Genomic DNA, 18,011 nt, shown 5'->3' on the forward strand with positions numbered 1-18,011 from the left:
CCACAGGTGGGGCAGCCGGCATCATATGCTTCCTATGGGATACAACATGAGGGATCATTGCCAGTGAGATATTCTAACCAAAAATGTCATAAAGAAACAATCATACATTCTAAAATATTGAACATTCTACCAGTCAACTGACTCAGGCTCTTCAAAAAGTCATTTTCCTAGGGGAAAAAAACAAAAAGCAAAAAACTCTTCTAGATTAAAAGAGAGGAAGGGAAGGCTGACTGGCTCACTGGAAGAGAATGAGGGGTTGTATTGTTTGAGCCCCACATTAGGGGTAGGGGTTACTTAGAGAAAGAGAGAGAGAATGAAAGAGAAAAAGAAAGCAACAATTAAATTCAGTATGTAAGCCTTGACTAGAATATGGTTCTTTTTAAAGATTTATTTATTTGAGAGAGAGAGAGAGAGGGAGGGGCAGAGGAAGAGAAAGAATCCTCAAGCAGACTCCCTGTTGAAGTTGGAGCCCAACATGGGGCTTGATCTCATGACCCTGAGATCATGACCTGAGCTGAAATCAAGAGTCAGACATTCAACTTACTGAGCCACACCAGTGCTCCAACTATCATATGGTTCTTAAAAAAAAAAAAGAAAGAAAGAAAGAAAGAAAGAAAGAAAGAAAGAAAGAAAGAAAGAAAGCAAGCTACGAAAGACATTTCTTTACAACTAGGAAAATCAAATGTGAACTGGAGATTACCTATATTATGAAACTATTATTTTCTTAGGTGTGATAATGTTGTAGTTAGGGGCCAAATGTCATGATGCTTCAACATTCACATAATTCAGAAAACACAGACACATAGAAATAGAGAATACAGTAAAATGGTAACAATTCTGATAACAATTCTTGATAACACTGGTGTCCTTTCTACTGTTCTTTCAACTTTTCTGTGGTTTTGAAACTTTTGTGATAACACGGTGGGTAAAAGTATGGCAAATGGCAATCTCTTTAGAGAAAGTAGAGAAAAATTTTTTTTTCCCAGAAGAATTTGAGGAAGTGGGCAGGGAAGATGAACCTCTTGAGGAAAAGTCAAAACAGAAAGACAATTTTGCTGCCCGGGGGACACAAACAGATTGCACGAGAGGCCAGGAAGGTGACCAGCCTCGTCCCAAGGAGCCTCCACGTGGGAAGGAAAGGAGAGAGCGGGTACATGTAGGGGGAAGATGAAGGAAATGTGAGGGAGGATGAGACATGTTCAAAGTGGATTTCAAGGAAGCTTTCTGTTACATGCACATCCTGAAGAAATCTCTGGCAAAGAGCTGCATGCTCCCTCAGGCTCTTGAGAGGGACAATTGTTTCTCAGCAAGATAGAAGTCTCCATCCCGAGAGGGATTGGCTATCAAGCACTCTATGCCACTGGCCTTTTGCTTTCTGAGTCTGTCTTGCTCCAAAGCTCAGGAATACTTCCTCGGGGAATTAAGTACAAATTCTAGGCAAGATATTGCTTTTTCTCTGTTGGAAAGAGACAATTCAGTCATTCCGAGTTCCTAATTATCTTGCGACCCTATGGCAATCATTGGTGGAGAATGCTTGTCCAGCCTAACTACAAATGGATGTGTATGCATTCAGGGAAAGATCTCCCTTGCAAACCCATAAAAGCATCCCTCAGATTTTCAGAAGAATTTTCTAAGTGGCCAGATTTCACAAAAATTTATTACATTTACTTTTTACTCATTTACACAGTGTTTCTCTTAGAAATTTCATTGGCTTCACAATCTTCCTTTTTTTTTTCCCTTCAAGAAAATAAAACAAAAAATAGTAATAAAAGAATAAAGCAAGAACAGAAGGTCTTACTGCAAGAAAAATAAGCTAGGAGGGAGATAGGAATCATTTTTCCTTTTTGTTATACCTCAAGAAACATTTCTTTACCTTTCTAATAGAAATGAGATCCTTTCTGATCCTAAATCTATAGCTCATCCTAAAACAAAGGATGGCTGCAGAATTTCTAGTTTCCTCATGTGGTGTCCTCAAAGCTTTAAAGACTCTGTGTGAAGAAGTGCTGTCACACTGATTTTTAGCAACAGAGCAGCTCTCTTCCCATGCTGGAATGAAAGGACCAGGGGACATACATGAGAATTTGGAAGGAAAATGATTGTAAGCACAGGGAGATTTTCTGAAAGCCATAGGGTAAAAGGGCTCCAAAAGATAGATACCTGTAGTAATCTTTAATACTAACCCTCTTCAGAGAGCAATCCCGAATTGCACTCCTGCCACCTCTGCTGCCCAAGTAGACAGGTGGGCAGCTGACAGGTGTTAGACACATCAAGCATTTCACAATCACCCTCCCACGGAGCACTTCTCTGCTTTCATAAAGTAGTCAATAGTCTATGTTTAAGCCAGTTTTACAGAACAAGTCTGTGGCGGTTTATGTGTAGTCGATATTTTGAGTGTCGAAATAAGCTAGCTTTAATTAAGTGATGAGTAGCTAATCTATAATCATTACCCTGGGAAAACTGCCACTGATATCAAGTTTAAGGGATAGGTAAACATGGGAGCACCTTGCAAAGTTCTATCGCATTTTTAAAGCTAGAACACAAAGTATAATTATAAAACCTCCCAACTTTCTGGTAAATTACAATAGATAATTAAATTCTTAGGTTTATTCAACATTTTCTGGAGGTTCTAAATACAGACTAAATAAGGAAGGGCACCCTAGGGGCAGAACATATCCCAACTCCATTAGCACAAATTAAACATTCTGTATCTTGAATCAGTTATTGAAAATTGTGATTTTAGAAAGTAATTGTCATAAGCTTGGGACTATAACAGATATTTCAAGAATACAGGCCTTTTGTGTGACACACTGGGGGGAATCTGTTGTATTATGCTCAAAGATAGCTCTCTGATGACCGTGGTTTACCTGTTACTGATGTGCTATTATCCGGCCTTGTAAACTATGGGGCCACACGTATTTTGATGTTACCCTCTCTGGATGAAACCAGCAAGCTCAATTGGCTTAGGGAAAGAAAGTTACTCCCCTATCAGGATGTAAAAAGACTCTTCTTTTTGAGAAGTGCTCCTGGAGGGAGTGTGCATTTGGGTGAATATCCTTTGAGGAAAATCTTCAGGAGCCTGTCTTTTCCTTCTTAACTCCTTACAATCAGGAGGCTCCACCTATCAGGCTTCCTCCATCCAATTACTGACACCAGGTAATAAATCTAGAATGGTCCCTGCTTCTCTAACATATCTGGTTCCTTTAGTCCGGTGAGGTGAGGTGAGCCTGCGAAGCTGGCCTCCTGAAAGCCACAGGAAATCTTTACTTACTTTCTTTTATCTTTCAAGTTCCTGTCATGTACACATCTGCCTATCCAGTCTTATCCACTCCTCAGAAGCTTGGCAGGGATATTGTGGAGGAGACTGTGGGCTAACTAAATGCCTTATGACGTCCCTCTCAGTGTGACCTATGCATCTGTAAGACACTAAAATGAGCTCATAATACAGTGAACAGCAAAAATGAACAACTGCCAATGATGAAAGCAGAGATTTTATAGGCATTTCTTACTCAGCTCATTGGATACCTATTAAATACCCATTCCCTGCCAACTACTATGAGAAAGCTTTATTTCCTAGAACAGACAATTGGAATTCAATTAGATGCTGCCACTGCCCTTTTGGTTCAGAGGCCAGAATTTCCTAATTCTAGAAAAATAGAAAAAAAAAATAGTGTCCAAACTCTAAGTGCTACTAAAATTGCTACTGGAACTGTCTGGTCTTTCCTGACCCTTTTCTTTCTTTTCTTTTCTTTTCTTTTCTTTTCTTTTCTTTTCTTTTCTTTCTTTCTTTCTTTCTTTCTTTCTTTCTTTCTTTCTTTCTTTCTTTCTTTCTTTCTTTCTTTCTCTTTTTTTGTGATATATTTTGTTTAAATTCAATTTGCCAACATATTGTATAACACTCAGCGCTCATCTCATCATGAGCCCTCCTTAATGCCCATCACCCAGTGACCTTATCCCCCACCCCCACTCTTCCCCTTCCGCAACCCTCTGTTTCCCAGAGTTAGGAATCTCTCATGGTTTGTCTTCCTAATTTCTCACTAACTTCCCTATTTTCCCTTTCAGTCCCTTTTACTACTTCTTGTATTCCACATGTGAGTGAAATCATATGATAATTGTCTTTCTCCAATTGACTTATTTCACTCAGCATACTACCCTCCAGCTCCATCAATATTGAAGTAAATGGTAGGTATTCATCTTTTCTGATGGCTGAATAGTATTCCACTGTATGTATGTGTGTGTGTATATATATATATACCACCTTCTTTATCCATTCATCTGTCAAAGGACATAGTGGCTCCTTCCACAGTTTGGCCATTATGGACACTGCTGCTATGAACATTGGGGTACAGGTGTCCTGACATTTCATTACATCTGTATCTTTGGGGTAAACAACCAGCAATGCAATTGCTAGGTCATAAGGTAGCTCTATTTTTAACTTCTTGAGGAACGGCCATACTCTTTTCCAGAGTGGTGCACCAGCTTACATTCCCATCAACAGTGCGGAAGGGTTCCCCTTTCTCCACATTCTCACCAACATCTGTTGTTTCCTGTCTTGTTAATTTTCCCCATTCTCACTGGTGTGAGGTGGTATCTCATTGTGGTTTTGATTTGTATTTCTCTGATGGCAAGTGATGCGGAGCATTTTCTCATGTGCTTCTTGGCCATGTGTAGGTCTTTGGAGGAATGTTTGTTCATGTCTTCTGCTCATTTCATGACTGGATTGTTTGTTTCTTGGGTGTGTTGAGTTTGATAAGTTCTTTATAGATCTTGGATACTAGCCCTTTATCTGATATGTCATTTGCAAGTATCTTCTCCCATTCTGTAGGTTGTCTTTTAGTTTTGTTGACTGTTTCCTTTGCTGTGCAGAAGCTTTTTATCTTAAGTCCCAAAAGTTCATTTTTGCTTTTGTTTCCCTTGCCTTCATAGATGTGTCCTGCCAGAAGTTGCTGTGTCCTGGCCCTTTTCTTGTGTCTCCCACTCTAGCTCCCTAAATTTCAGACCATTTGCTCAGGATGTGTTTCCTCCTTCCAACCTGTGGACGACCTTGCCAACTTCATCCCTAAAGGGATTGTTCCTGTGGAACTTTGTTGGTCCTTCCACTGTAGCACTGATTGCACTGTTTTGTAATGACACTGGGTGTTTTTCTACTTCTCTAGTAAAAGGCCCTTGAGAACAGGGAACAGGAAGATCATATTTTACTATCTTAGTATCCTTGGTGCCATGATTGCACATAGGAATAATTCTACTAAACATTTTTACATGAATGAAAGAATACATATCCCAAGTGCTTTCTAGATCAAAATTTGATCAAGTCAGCTTGATGAATGAATGCCTACCCAGTCCATGTCAGTAATGGGCAGAGCAGCTGCAAGGCAGCCAGCTGCTTGGAAAGAGCACAAGAAAGGGGCAATCTAACTTGGACTGATACCAGCTCTACCATCTCCTACTTGGTGGCCTTGGGGACATTACTTGACTTCTTTGAATTTTAGTTTTGAACCTGTAAAATGGGAATGATCCCTGGGACTGACCTCTAGAGCTGCCATTAAACAAGACAATGTACCAAAAGTCCTCAACACAGGGACTAGCACAGAGTTATAAACATCTGCTAACTACTTTTTAGGGGCCAGACACTGTAACATGATGAAGATACAGTGGTGAAGGAGACCACATCACTGCCCTGGTAATATGCAGATGAGAACAGGAAGTAAGCCAACAGTTAGAAAAATGGCTGCCACAGAGATAAGGACAGGAAGCAGTGGGATAGATAGGACAAAGGATTAAATTGGTCTCAGAGTAGGTGCTGGCCTTATACGATTCTGAGTAATCTGCTGCCATTTATCTCTGAATGTACTGAACTCAGTATAAAGTATGAATAGAACTGAGTTTCAGGATAGGCAAGTTCCAGGCCTCAGCTGAGTTGAATGGGCCCCAGAATCTCCAACTGTGTTTTACACAACTTGAACCCACTGCTGACTGACCCAGAGTAATTTAGAAAGCTTAAGATTTTAAAACAGACATCATAGATGGCTGGTCTGCAAAAATGATGGGCATTCCTGCATAGCTAAATCAGAGACATCAGGGTGACGGTGACTGGAAGGGCTTTTCTCTATGAGACAGTAAAACTGGGTATATAAGTCTTGGACTGTCCAGGATGTTTTTTTTTTTTTTTTAAAGATTTATTTATTTATTTATGATAGACAGAGAGAGAGAGAGAGAGAGGCAGAGACACAGGAGGAGGGAGAAGCAGGCTCCATGCCTGGAGCCCGATGTGGGACTCAATCCAGGGACACCAGGATTGCACCCTGGGCCAAAGGCAGGAGCTAAACCACTGAGCCACCCAGGGATCCCCCTAGGCTGTTTTTCTTGTTAAGCAGTCATCATAATTTCAACATGGTACATTTTTTTATCTTGCTTTCTAAATGAAAAGCAAGAAAACTCCAGGAAGAGGCTTCATGGTTCCTTGGAGAAATGGCTAACTCCAGGGCTGCTGCAGAAAACAGGTAGAAAATGAACCTGGAATATCATGTTAAGATGGAAAGTGCTCAATAGCCCAGAAATAAACCCACACCTACATGTTCAGTTAATCTACAACAAAGGAGGCAAGAATACATGATGAGGAAAAGTCAGTCTCTTCAATAAAGAGTGCTGGGAACACTGGACAGCTACATGTATAAGAATGAAACTGGACCACTTTCTTATACCACACACAGGAATAAATTCAAAATGGATTAAAGACCTAAATGTGAGACCTAAAGTCATAAAAATCCTAGAAGAGAACACAGGCAATAATGTCTCTGGCATCATTTCTCTAGATATATCTCCTGAGGCAAGGGAAGCAAAAGCAAAGATAAACGATTAGAATTGCATCAAACTAAAAAGCTTTTGCACAGGAAGCCATCAACAAAACAAAAAGGCAATCTATTAAATGAAAGAAGATATTTGCAAGTTATACATTCAATAAGAGGTTAATACCCCAGGGCACCTGGGTGGCTCAGTGGTTGACCATCTGCCTTTGGCTTATGTAGTGATCCCAGGGTCCTGGGATGGAGTCCCACATCAGGCTCCCTACAGAGAGCCTGCTTCTCCCTCTGCTTATGTCTCTGCCTCTCTGTGTCTCTCATTAATAAATAAATAAAATCTTTTTTTTTTTAAAAAAGAGGCTAATATTCCAAATATATAAAGACCTCACATAACTCAACATAAAAAAAAAACAATTTTAAAATGAGCAAAGGACTCAAACAGATACTTTTCCAAAAAAGTCATAAAGATGGCCAACAGGTACATGAAAAGATGCTTAACATCACTCATCATCAGGGAAATCCAAGTCAAAACCACAATGAGATATTATCTCACACCTGTCACAATGGCTAAAATCATAAAGACAAAACATAACAAGTTTTGGTGAGGAGGTAGAGAAAAGGGAACCCTTGTGCACTATTGGTGTGGACATCAACTGGTGCAGCCACTGTGGAAAACAATATAGAAGTCCGTTAAAAAAATCAGAAATACCGTATGATCCAGTAATTCCACTGCTGGGTATTTAACCAAAGAAAACAAAAACACTAATTTGAAAAGATGTAGGCACCCCTAAGTTTATTGCAGCATCGTTTATATCCAAGATATGGAACCAAGCTAAGTGTTCACTGATAGATGAATGGACAAAAAAAATGTGGAGGTATATATGTATGTGTCTGTACATATGTGTTTGTGTGTGTATATACACTATATATACACAATGAATATATATGCAGTATTATACAAATTTATATACTCTACCATAGAAAGAACAAAATCTTGCCTTTTGCAACAGCGTGGATGGACCCGAGAGTACTATGTTAAGCAAAATAAATCAGAGAAAAAAAATACCACATGATTTTAGTTATATGTGGAAGCTACAACACACAACACACAAAAACAGAAACAGACTCAAATATAGAGAACAAACTGGTGGTTGCTAGGGGGAAGCAGGGCAGGGTATGGGTGAAATAGGTGAAGTGGATTAAGAGGTACAAACTTCCATTTATAAAATAAATACATCTTAGGGATGAAAAGCACAGCATAGGGGATATAGCCAATAATATTGTAATAACTTTGTAAGGTGACAGATAACTACACTCATTGTGGTGAACACTGTGTAATGTATAGAAAGAACTGTTGAATCATCACTATGCTGTACACTTGAAACTAATATTAACATTGTCCAACTATACATCAATTTAAAAAAGAGTACACATGTAATTACAAAAAAAAAAAAAAAAAGACAGAAGGGCTTTAAAAAAATGATGGAGGCCTGTCAAAAGCACCGCAGACATCCAGAACAGGTTCCCACTGGCCATATAATAGAGAGCAGTGGGTTACAAGACAATGAAGAAAGGAAAATTCAATGAATCTATCATGATAATAATAAAAAGACAAAAAAAATAAATGGAGAAGAAAACATAGAAACAACCCAAATGTCCATCAACAGATGGAAAGATGTTGATATGTGATATAACACATAATACATATCATATGTATTCCACATACATACAGTGGAATATTACTCAGCCTTAAATAGGGGGAAAATTCTGGCACATGCTACAACATGGATGAATCTCAGATACTACATGAAGTGAAAAAAGCCAGACCTAAGAGGGCAAATATTGTATGTTTCTACTTATATGAGGGACTAAGGGTAGACAAATTTATAAAGACAGAAAAATTTTTAAGATTTTATTTATTTATTTATTTATTTATTTACTTATTTGAGAAAGAAAGAGAGAGCATGAGCAGGGTGAGCAGCAGCAGGAGAAGCAGCCTCCCCTGCTGAGCAGGAAGCCTGATGTGGGGCTTGATCCCCAGACTCTAAAGTCATGACCTGAGCCGAAGGCAGATGCTTAACCTACTGAGCCACATAGGCTCCCCTACACACAGAAATTAGAATGCATACAATACCGTTGAACTGTATAATTAAAACTAGTTAAGATTGTAAATTTTAATTTGTATGTTTTATATATATATGCTATATGTATGTTATGTTATATATGTTATGTATTGGTTGTATATTATATATTATATACTTAGTTATATACTTAATTAATATATGATATTAATATATAGTATATATAACATCTATATCGCTCAATTAAATGAAAAGGGATAAGCAGCATCAGAAATGACTTCTGTTTTCACATATATAGGTCAAAGTTACTTGGATTCCACTTTTCTTTCACAAACAGAATCTAACTGGCCCTTTATGTGATGTGTCAGAACATGTAAAGAAATCATTTCAAGGTAAATCTCTATCTCCCTTCTAATCTGTCATCCATAATCTGCCCTGTAGATATAGCTTTTCATGCCCTACAGCTGTCTATCAAATTGGCACAAAAGCAGTCTTGAATATAAGTCTCTGGAGCATCCCCAGCGTCCACTGCCAACGGGCCCCCTCAAGATATTTGAATCTAGAGATAAACACAAGACTAACGAGCCAGAATATGATGCAGATCAATCGAGCCTCCACTTCTTCATAAATTTCAACAACAGCTACTATGTATAATGGGCTCCCAAACCAGCAGAGTAATATTTACAGTAAAAAGAAAAGGAGCCAGTTTTCAAAAGTACTTTCAAATAAATGTCAGCTCTATATATTTATAAAATTTGAAACAAAACAAATGGGAGTTGGAAATAATGGAAGCTAGAAAACCTCCATTCTACAACCACTACAATATTAAATATAATGACTGCCATTGAATAATCCCAATGATAAAAATTCACATCACCAGCGAAGGCGCAAATAGACACCATGAGTCTCTGGATGGGATGGAGTGAGAAAGACCGTTTCCCTTCTGGAGTTTTCATAAATCTAGTTGTCAGAAGACAACACACAGACCCAAACTGAATGACAGCCTACAAAATGCCCAGCTATATTCTTCAAAAACATCATGCAAGATAAAGAAAGACAGTAGGACTATTCCAGATTAAAGACATGTCTAACAACATATGTGATCCTGGATTGGATACCAGAGGGGAAAATAAAAAGGCTATGAAAGACACCATTGGGCCACCTGCCAGAATGGGAATACGGATAGTACATCAATAAAAGAACTGTATCAGTGTTAGATTTCTTGATTTTGATTACTGTGGTTAAAAGGACATCCATTTTGTTTGAAAATGTACCTTTGATGCCTCAGGGGGTGAAAAGGCACAATGTCTCTAACTTATTCTCCCACAGTTCAGAAAAAAATTATGCTCATAAACAAACAGGCAGAACGTGATAAACGTTATCAAGAGGTGACCGCAGAGAAAGGTAACCAGGGATTCTTTTACTGAAATCAGGTGGAAGAAAATCAGTCCTCTCTTCCATCAGCTGCCACTGAAGCCACCCACCCTGACCCTAGCTCCTGTGTAGACTCACCATTCTTCTGAGAATCTTCAACAGAAGCTTCTGTTCTTTTGGGTCCTCCTTAGATGTTAGTAAATCAGCGAAGTTCTCTGCATTTTCAGGAGACAGACTGTCTGGGTTTTCCCCTCCATACAGCTGAACCAGTATGGACAAACACTTGGACGACACTTCAAAAATTTCAGGATCCTCATTTGGAAGCTGCAAATGAACAGAAAGGACTACTTAAGTTCATTGAGGACTGTGTTGGTATTCCTCAAGAAACACAGAAAAATTTGACTCAATGGAGAGAATGTCAGTCCAAGTGAGTGTAAAGATTGAGTAATTCAATATTTTTTTCAATCTCTTTCAAAATGCATACAAGAACTCAAGGCAATGGGGCACCTGGGTGGCTCAATGGCTGAGCATCTGCCTTTGGCTCAGGTCATGATCCTGGGGTCCTGGGATTGAGTCTCATATCGGGTTCCCTGCTCAGTGGGGAGTCTGCTCCCCACCCCCCACCACTGCCTATGTCTCTGCCTCTCTGTCTCTCATGAATAAATAAAATTAAAAAAAAAAAGTCAAGGTTAATGGCACAAAATCAGGAGAAAGTTCCTCAGTCTTTTTTTTTTTTTTTTTAAGATTTTATTTATTTATTCATGAGAGACACAGAGAGAGAGGCAGAGAGAGAAGCACCCTTCATGCAGGGAGCCTGATGTGGGACTTGATCCGGGGACTCGAAGATCACGCCCTGGGCCAAAGGCAGGCACTAAACCGCTGAGCCACCCAGGGATCCCCCTCAGTCCTTTCTTGAATCTAAGTAAAGAAAAGCCTGTAATAAGCAAAGGACCAGCATGTATTTTATATGTTTTCCTAATAGGTGAGTTCATTCACAAGAATGTGTGTGTGTGTGTGTGTGTGTGTGAGAGAGAGAGAGAGAGAGAGAGAGAGAGAGAGAGAGTTTGGAGGAATGGAGAGTTTGAGCTTTCAGGAACACAGCCTATCCATTGTTGCTTACTCCCGACTTGTTTAGGAAAAATCTACTTCCTCGAAGATATAAAGGAACATTCTGAACTTGTCCATGTTCAAATTATTGGCTAAACAGGTGGGACAGAAAACACTGTTTCTGTTATGTATTACAAGGTATAATATGAATGATAATCATACTACAAAGCATTTTCACCTTTTCATTTTTAAAGTTTTATTTTATTTGGAAGAGCACGAGATATAATTCCCGTGCCAAACACTTCACTCGTTTAACAGGTACAATTCAGGGACTTTTCATATATTCAGAGTTGTACAGCCACCACCACAATCAATTTTAGAATTTTTTTCATTACCCGAAACATGAAATCATACAAAATATGATCCCTTCTGACTGGGATCTTTTATTTAGCATGATGTTTTCAGGACTCATCCCTGCTATAGCACGTAACAGTATTTCATTTCTATTTTTATTGTCTAAGAAGACCCTGTTGCATGGACAGACCACATTTTGTTTATCCATTCATCAGTTGATGGACATTTGAGTTGTTTTCACTTCTTGGCTATTATGAACAATACTGTTATGAATATTTCTAAGTTTTTGTGCAGATGTAGGTTATCATTTCTCTTGGGTGTATAGAAATTATTACTGGGTCATATGATAACATATGATAACTCTATGTTTAACCTTTTGAGGAACTATCAGACTGTTTTTCAAAGCTGCCAGTAGCATCAGCAGTGTAGGAGGATTCCAGTTTCTCCACATTCTCACCAACACTTACTGTTATCTGTATGTTTAATTATAGCCATCCTGGTAGATACAGAGTGGTAACTCACTGTGGTTTTCATTTATACTTCCATGATGACTGATGATGTGGTGCATCTTTTTATGTGCTTACTGGCCATTTGTATATCTTCTTTGGAGAAATGTCCATTCAGATCCTTTGCCCACTTTTAAAATGGGCCATCTGCCACTTGATGATTGAGACTAAGTGTTCTTTATGTATTTTAAAAACAAGTCCCTCAGCAGATTTTCAAAAATGTTTTCTAATCTGTGGGTTGTCTTTTCACTTTCTTGATAGTATCCTTTGAAGTACAAAACATTTTATTTTGATGGATCCAAATGTATCTACTTTTTAATTGTTTGTGATTTTGGTATCATACCTAAGAAACCATTACCTCCTCCAATGTCCTAAGATTTATGCATCTAAGAGTTTTTATACTTTCAGCTCTTATGTTTATTTTTTCTTCTAAGAATGTTTTGGCTTTTACACTTAGGTCTTTGATCCATTTTGAGTTAATTTTGAATGTGTTAGCAGGGGTCCAACTTCATTCTTTTGCATGTGACTTAATCTTTTATTTTGAGATATCTGTGGGTTCGTATGTAGTTTTAAGAAACAGTACAGAGAGATCTCATACATATTTCATCCATTTTCCCCAATGGAAACAACTATAACTAAAGTAAAATAGCCCAACCAGGAAATTAACTTTGATATAATCCTTTGACCTTATTCAGATTTTACTGCTTTATTTGTGTTTGTATCTATGTATGTATATATATATATATATTTAGTTATTTAAAATTTAAATTTAAAATTAAATTTAAAATTTAGCAATTTTATCACACAAGTAGATTTGGTAATACCCACTATCTTAAGATAAGGAACAGTTCTAGCATAAAGATTCTTTTCATAGCAAAGGCCAGCTCTCTCCCTTCTCCAATTCTAATCCCTGGCAACCACTAACCTGTTCGTCATTTTGTCATTTCAAGTAAGTTACATAAATGAAAGCACACCCAGTGCATATGGCTTTCTTCACTCAACATAATTTCTTTGAGATTCATCCAAGTTTTTGTGAGTATCAACAGTTCATTTCTTTTTATTACGGAGTTGTATCCCATGGTATAGATGTACCACATTTTAACTACTTGCTCCTCAAAGGAAATTTGAATTATTTCCAATTTGGAGCTATCCCAAGTAAAACCACTAAGAGAACATTTGTGTAAGTTTTTACATGAACATAAACTTTCATTTCTCATTGACATAAATGCCCAAGAGTACATTACTGGGTTGAATGGGAGGCTCGTGTTTAGTTTTTTAAGAAGCTAGCAGATTGTTTTCTAGAATGGCTATACTATTTTACTATTTTATATTCCTAGAAGCAATGTATAAGAGATCCAATTTCTTAGCATCCTTACCAGCATTTGGTGTTATTGGTATTTTTTATTTTAGCTTCTCTAGTAGGCAGGTGGTGATAACTCATTGTGGTTTTAATTTGCATTTCTCTAATGGTAACTGATAGTGAATATCTTTTCATCTGTTCATGTCTTTTGTCCTTTGCTAACTAGATTGTTTGTGGCTTTATTTTTGATATTTCAAAGTTCTTCTAATATTCTAGATATGACTTCTTTTTCAGATATGTGGCTTGCAAACTTTTTCTCACAGTTTGTAGCTTGTCTTTCCATCCACCGTATTCTTTTGCAGAAAGAAAATTTTAATTTTGATTAGGTCCAATTTGTGGTTTTATTTCAGAGGGATTGTGCAAGTCTAAAAACTCTGTCTAGCCTTCGGTCCTGAAGATTTTCTATTTTTTTTCCTAAAAGTTTTAAAATTCACATTTAAATAAATTAATTTTGTATCACATATGAGGTTTAGGTAGAGGGTCTTCTATTTATTTATTTTTGCCACCAAATGTACAATTGCTCCAGAATCATTTTTAAAAATTTGTTTCTACACTGAATTATTTTCACAACTTCATTGAAAAATCAGCTGGGCATGTTTGTGCGAGTCTGTTTCTGAGTTCTCTATTCCATTCCATTGATCTTGGTGTCTCTCTCTCCACCAACAATGCACTGTCTTGTTACTGTAGCTATGAAATAAGTGTTAATACCAAGAAGATTGTGTCTTCCAACTTCATCTTTTTCAGATTATTCTAGCTATTCTAAGGTCTATTATTTTTCTACATAAATTTTAGAATAAGCTTATCTATTTATTAAAATTTTTATTGGAATTTTAGTAGGGATTGCCTTAAAACTGTCAATGGAACTGGGGAAAATTGACATTTTTAGTCTGTTGAGTCTTCTAATGCAGGAACATACACTGTCTCTCCATTTAGGTATGTCTTCTTTCATTTCTTTCCTCACAATTTTGCAATCTCAAGGATATATATAGGTCCTACATACATTGTGTTATATTTATATATTAGTACTTAATTTTCTTCACAAATTACAAATGGTGATTTTAGTATTTGTTTCCACACGTTCAATGTTGATACCAACAGTAGTAATACAACTGATTTTAGTTTGGTGGTCTTAAATCCCACAGTCTTGCTGAACTCATGTATTAATGCTAAGAGTGTTTTTGTAGAACCCTTTGAGTTTTTTACATAGACAATTGTGTCACATGCAAACAGGGATAGTTTTAGCTCTTCCTTTCCAAACAGGATGCATTTTATTTCTTTTCTTGCCTTAATGCACTGACTAGAACTTCCAGTAGTATAGTGAATAAAAATAGCGGGAGCTGACACCCTTGCTTTGTTCTCAATCATATAGAAAAGAGGATTTAGTCTTTCATGATTAAGTATGATATTAGCTGTAGGTTTAGCATAGCTGCCCTTTATTAGGTTGAGGAAGCTCCCCCTCTACTTCTAGTCTGATGAGAACTTTGATCATGGGTGCTGGATTTTGTCAAACACCTTTTCTGTCGATATGGTCATGTGTATTTCTTTCACTGGTTTATATGGTAGAATACATTTATTTTTGAACGTTGAATAAGCTTTGCAAATGCAATAAATCTTGCTTGGTCATTGTGTTTTTATATATTGGTGCATCTAATTTGCTAATATTTTGTTGAAAATGTATCTAAGTTTATAAGATATTGTAGGTTTAGGTTATGTGTTGTGTTTTTGTAGAGTTCTTTTTAAATATGCAAATATAAAAATTTATTTTAAGTGGCGAATGCTTATTACAAAAATTAGCGAATATCTGGGCCTTTTCCTTTTCAGTTTCTCAGTTTTATAGATGAAGTGATAGAAGGGCGTGACCTTGGTCCTTTCCCATGGCCTCATCTGGAGCGGTCGAGTCTATCGGCTCTCTACCTGCAGAGTTTTTTGTTTTTGTTTTGTTTTGTGCAGCTTAGCATGAGGGTAGTAGTATCTTCATAAAACTCTCCTTAAAACTGGCATTGAAAACTCTTCACATGTTTGTTAGATAGAATTCTCCACTGAAATCATCGCAGTCAGGAGAGATCTTTTCAGAAACTTTTAGATTATAAATTCAATTTCTTTAATGACCATAGGACTATTAAGGTGTTTATCTTAGCTGAGTTTTGGTTCTTTTTTTAAAGATTTTATTTATTAATAAATAAATACACACAGAGAGAGAGAGAGAGAGGCAGAGACACAGGCAGAGGGTGAAGCAGGCTCCATGCAGGAAGCCGGACGTGGGACTCGATCCCAGGACCCTGGGACCACAACCTGAGCTGAAGGCGGCGCTAAACCGCTGAGCCACCCGGGCTGCCCAGTTTTGGTACTTTTTAAGGAATTTGTCCATTTCTTCTAGTTACAGAATTTATGAGCATAAAATTATTCAGACTATTCTGCTATAATCCTTTTAATGATTGTAGATCTATATTGACATTTCCCGCTTCATTCCTTATATTAGTAATTTTGTATTTTTATCTTTGTCAATTTGCTAGAGATTTTTCAGTTTTGTTGCGTATCAGGCTTTTGTTTCATTGATTCTTCTGTATTGTTTTCCCGTTTTCAGTTTCACTAATTTCTGGTCTTATCCTTATAATTTCCTTCGTTTTGCTTGCATTGGGTTCGTTATGCCTTTTTCTAGTTTCTGGAGGTGGAAACTTAGATTATTGATTTAAGATCTTTCTACTTTTCTAATGTAAGATTTTGTTACTATAAATTTTCCTCAGTAGTAGTTCAGTTGCATTCTACATAGGTTTTTAAAAATTTACATATTTCAGAGAGAGAGAGTGAGCATGAACAGGGGAAGGGGGGGGAACAGTAAGAGAGAGAACCTTCAAACAGACTCCCTGCAGAGCATGGAGCCCAACATGGGGCTCAATCCCAGGACCCTGAGATCATGACCTGAGCCAAAAATCAAGAGTTAGTTGCTTAACTAACTGAGCTGCCCAGGCGCCCCTGCATTCTACATATTTTGATATGTTTTCTTTTTCATTTAATTTTATGCATTTAAAAAATTTCCCTCATGACATTCTTTTTGCCCCATGAATTATTTAAAGGGTATTTTCTTTTTAAATGTTAGAAATTTTTCTATGGTCTTTACTGACTTCTAGTATGGTTTCATTATGGTGAGAGAACCCTTTCCATAATACTTTATTTTACATTTGTTAAGGTTTATTTTATGGCCCAGGATGTGTGAATGTCCCATGGGTACTTGAAAAAAATATCTATTCTGTTGTTATTGGATAGGGTGTTCCATACATGTCAATACATCCTGTTAATTTTGTTGTTCAATTTTTCTATATTCTTTTTTTTAATAATAAATTTATTTTTTATTGGTGTTCAATTTGCCAACATACAGAATAACACCCAGTGCTCATCCCATCAAGTGCCCCCCTCAGTGCCCGCCACCCAGTCACCCCCCCCTCGCCCTTCCACCACCCCTAGTTCGTTTCCCAGAGTTAGGAGTCTTCATGTTCTGTCTCCCTTTCTGATATTTCCTACCTATTTCTTCTCCCCTTCTATTCCCTTTCTTTCTTTTTTTTAATAAATTAATTTTTATTGGTGTTCAATTTACCAACATACAGAAAAACACCCAGTGCTCATCCCGTCAAGTGTCCCCCTCAGTGCCCGTCACCCATTCCCCCCCACCCCCCGCCCTCCTCCCCTTCCACCACCCCTAGTTCATTTCCCAGAGTTAGGAGTCTTTATGTTCTGTCTCCCTTCCTGATATTTCCCACTCATTTTCTCTCCTTTCCCCTTTATTCCCTTTCACTATTATTTATATTCCCCAAATGAATGAGACCATATAATGTTTGTCCTTCTCCGATTGACTTATTTCCATCGAAAGATGAATGGATAAAGAAGATGTGGCTTATGTATACAATGGAATATTACTCAGCCATTAGAAATGACAAATACCCACCATTTGCTTTGATGTGGATGGAACTGGAGGGTAATTTTTCTATATTCTTGATGATTTTCTGTCTAATTGCTCTTTCAATTGCTGGAGAGTAGAGTTTTGAAATCCATTATAACTGTGCATCTATTTATCCTTTTTGCACTACCATTTTTTTCCTTCATATACTTTGAGGTCTTGTTTGGCATACCTACATTTGGAATGATTGTCACCTCAATGGCATTGCCCTTTTTTATCATTATCCAATACCCCCATCTCTAGTAATTTTTCTTGCTCAGAAGTCTACTTTATCTGATATTAACAGACAGTTCTGCTTTTCTGAAGTTAATATTTGCATCGTACATACTTTTCAACCTTTTACTTTCAAGCTGCCCATATTATACTTGAAGTGAGTTTTTTACAGACAACATATTGTTGGATCATGTTTTATTACCCATTGTAGCTAACTTTGTCTTTCAATTGGTGTTTTTAGACCATTTACATTTAAGGTAAATATTAAGATGCTAGGGTTTAAGTGCAATATGTAAGTTTATTGCTCATCTCCTATATATTTCCTCT

The 18,011-nt window shown here is 37.4% G+C and overlaps 1 protein-coding gene across 1 annotated transcript in view; it reads right to left on the reverse strand.

Annotated features, from left to right (window-relative positions):
- ULK4 (unc-51 like kinase 4) overlaps positions 1–18,011 on the reverse strand; it is a 595,478-nt gene that overhangs the window by 111,789 nt on the left and 465,678 nt on the right. Inside the window, exon 35 of the mRNA XM_041734654.1 lies at positions 10,391–10,576. Within this exon, the coding sequence (XP_041590588.1) occupies positions 10,391–10,576 (186 nt within the window). The remainder of the gene's footprint in view (positions 1–10,390; positions 10,577–18,011) is intronic.

Source organism: Vulpes lagopus, chromosome 19 (assembly GCF_018345385.1).
Source record: "Vulpes lagopus strain Blue_001 chromosome 19, ASM1834538v1, whole genome shotgun sequence".
Classification (NCBI taxonomy): domain Eukaryota; kingdom Metazoa; phylum Chordata; class Mammalia; order Carnivora; family Canidae; genus Vulpes; species Vulpes lagopus.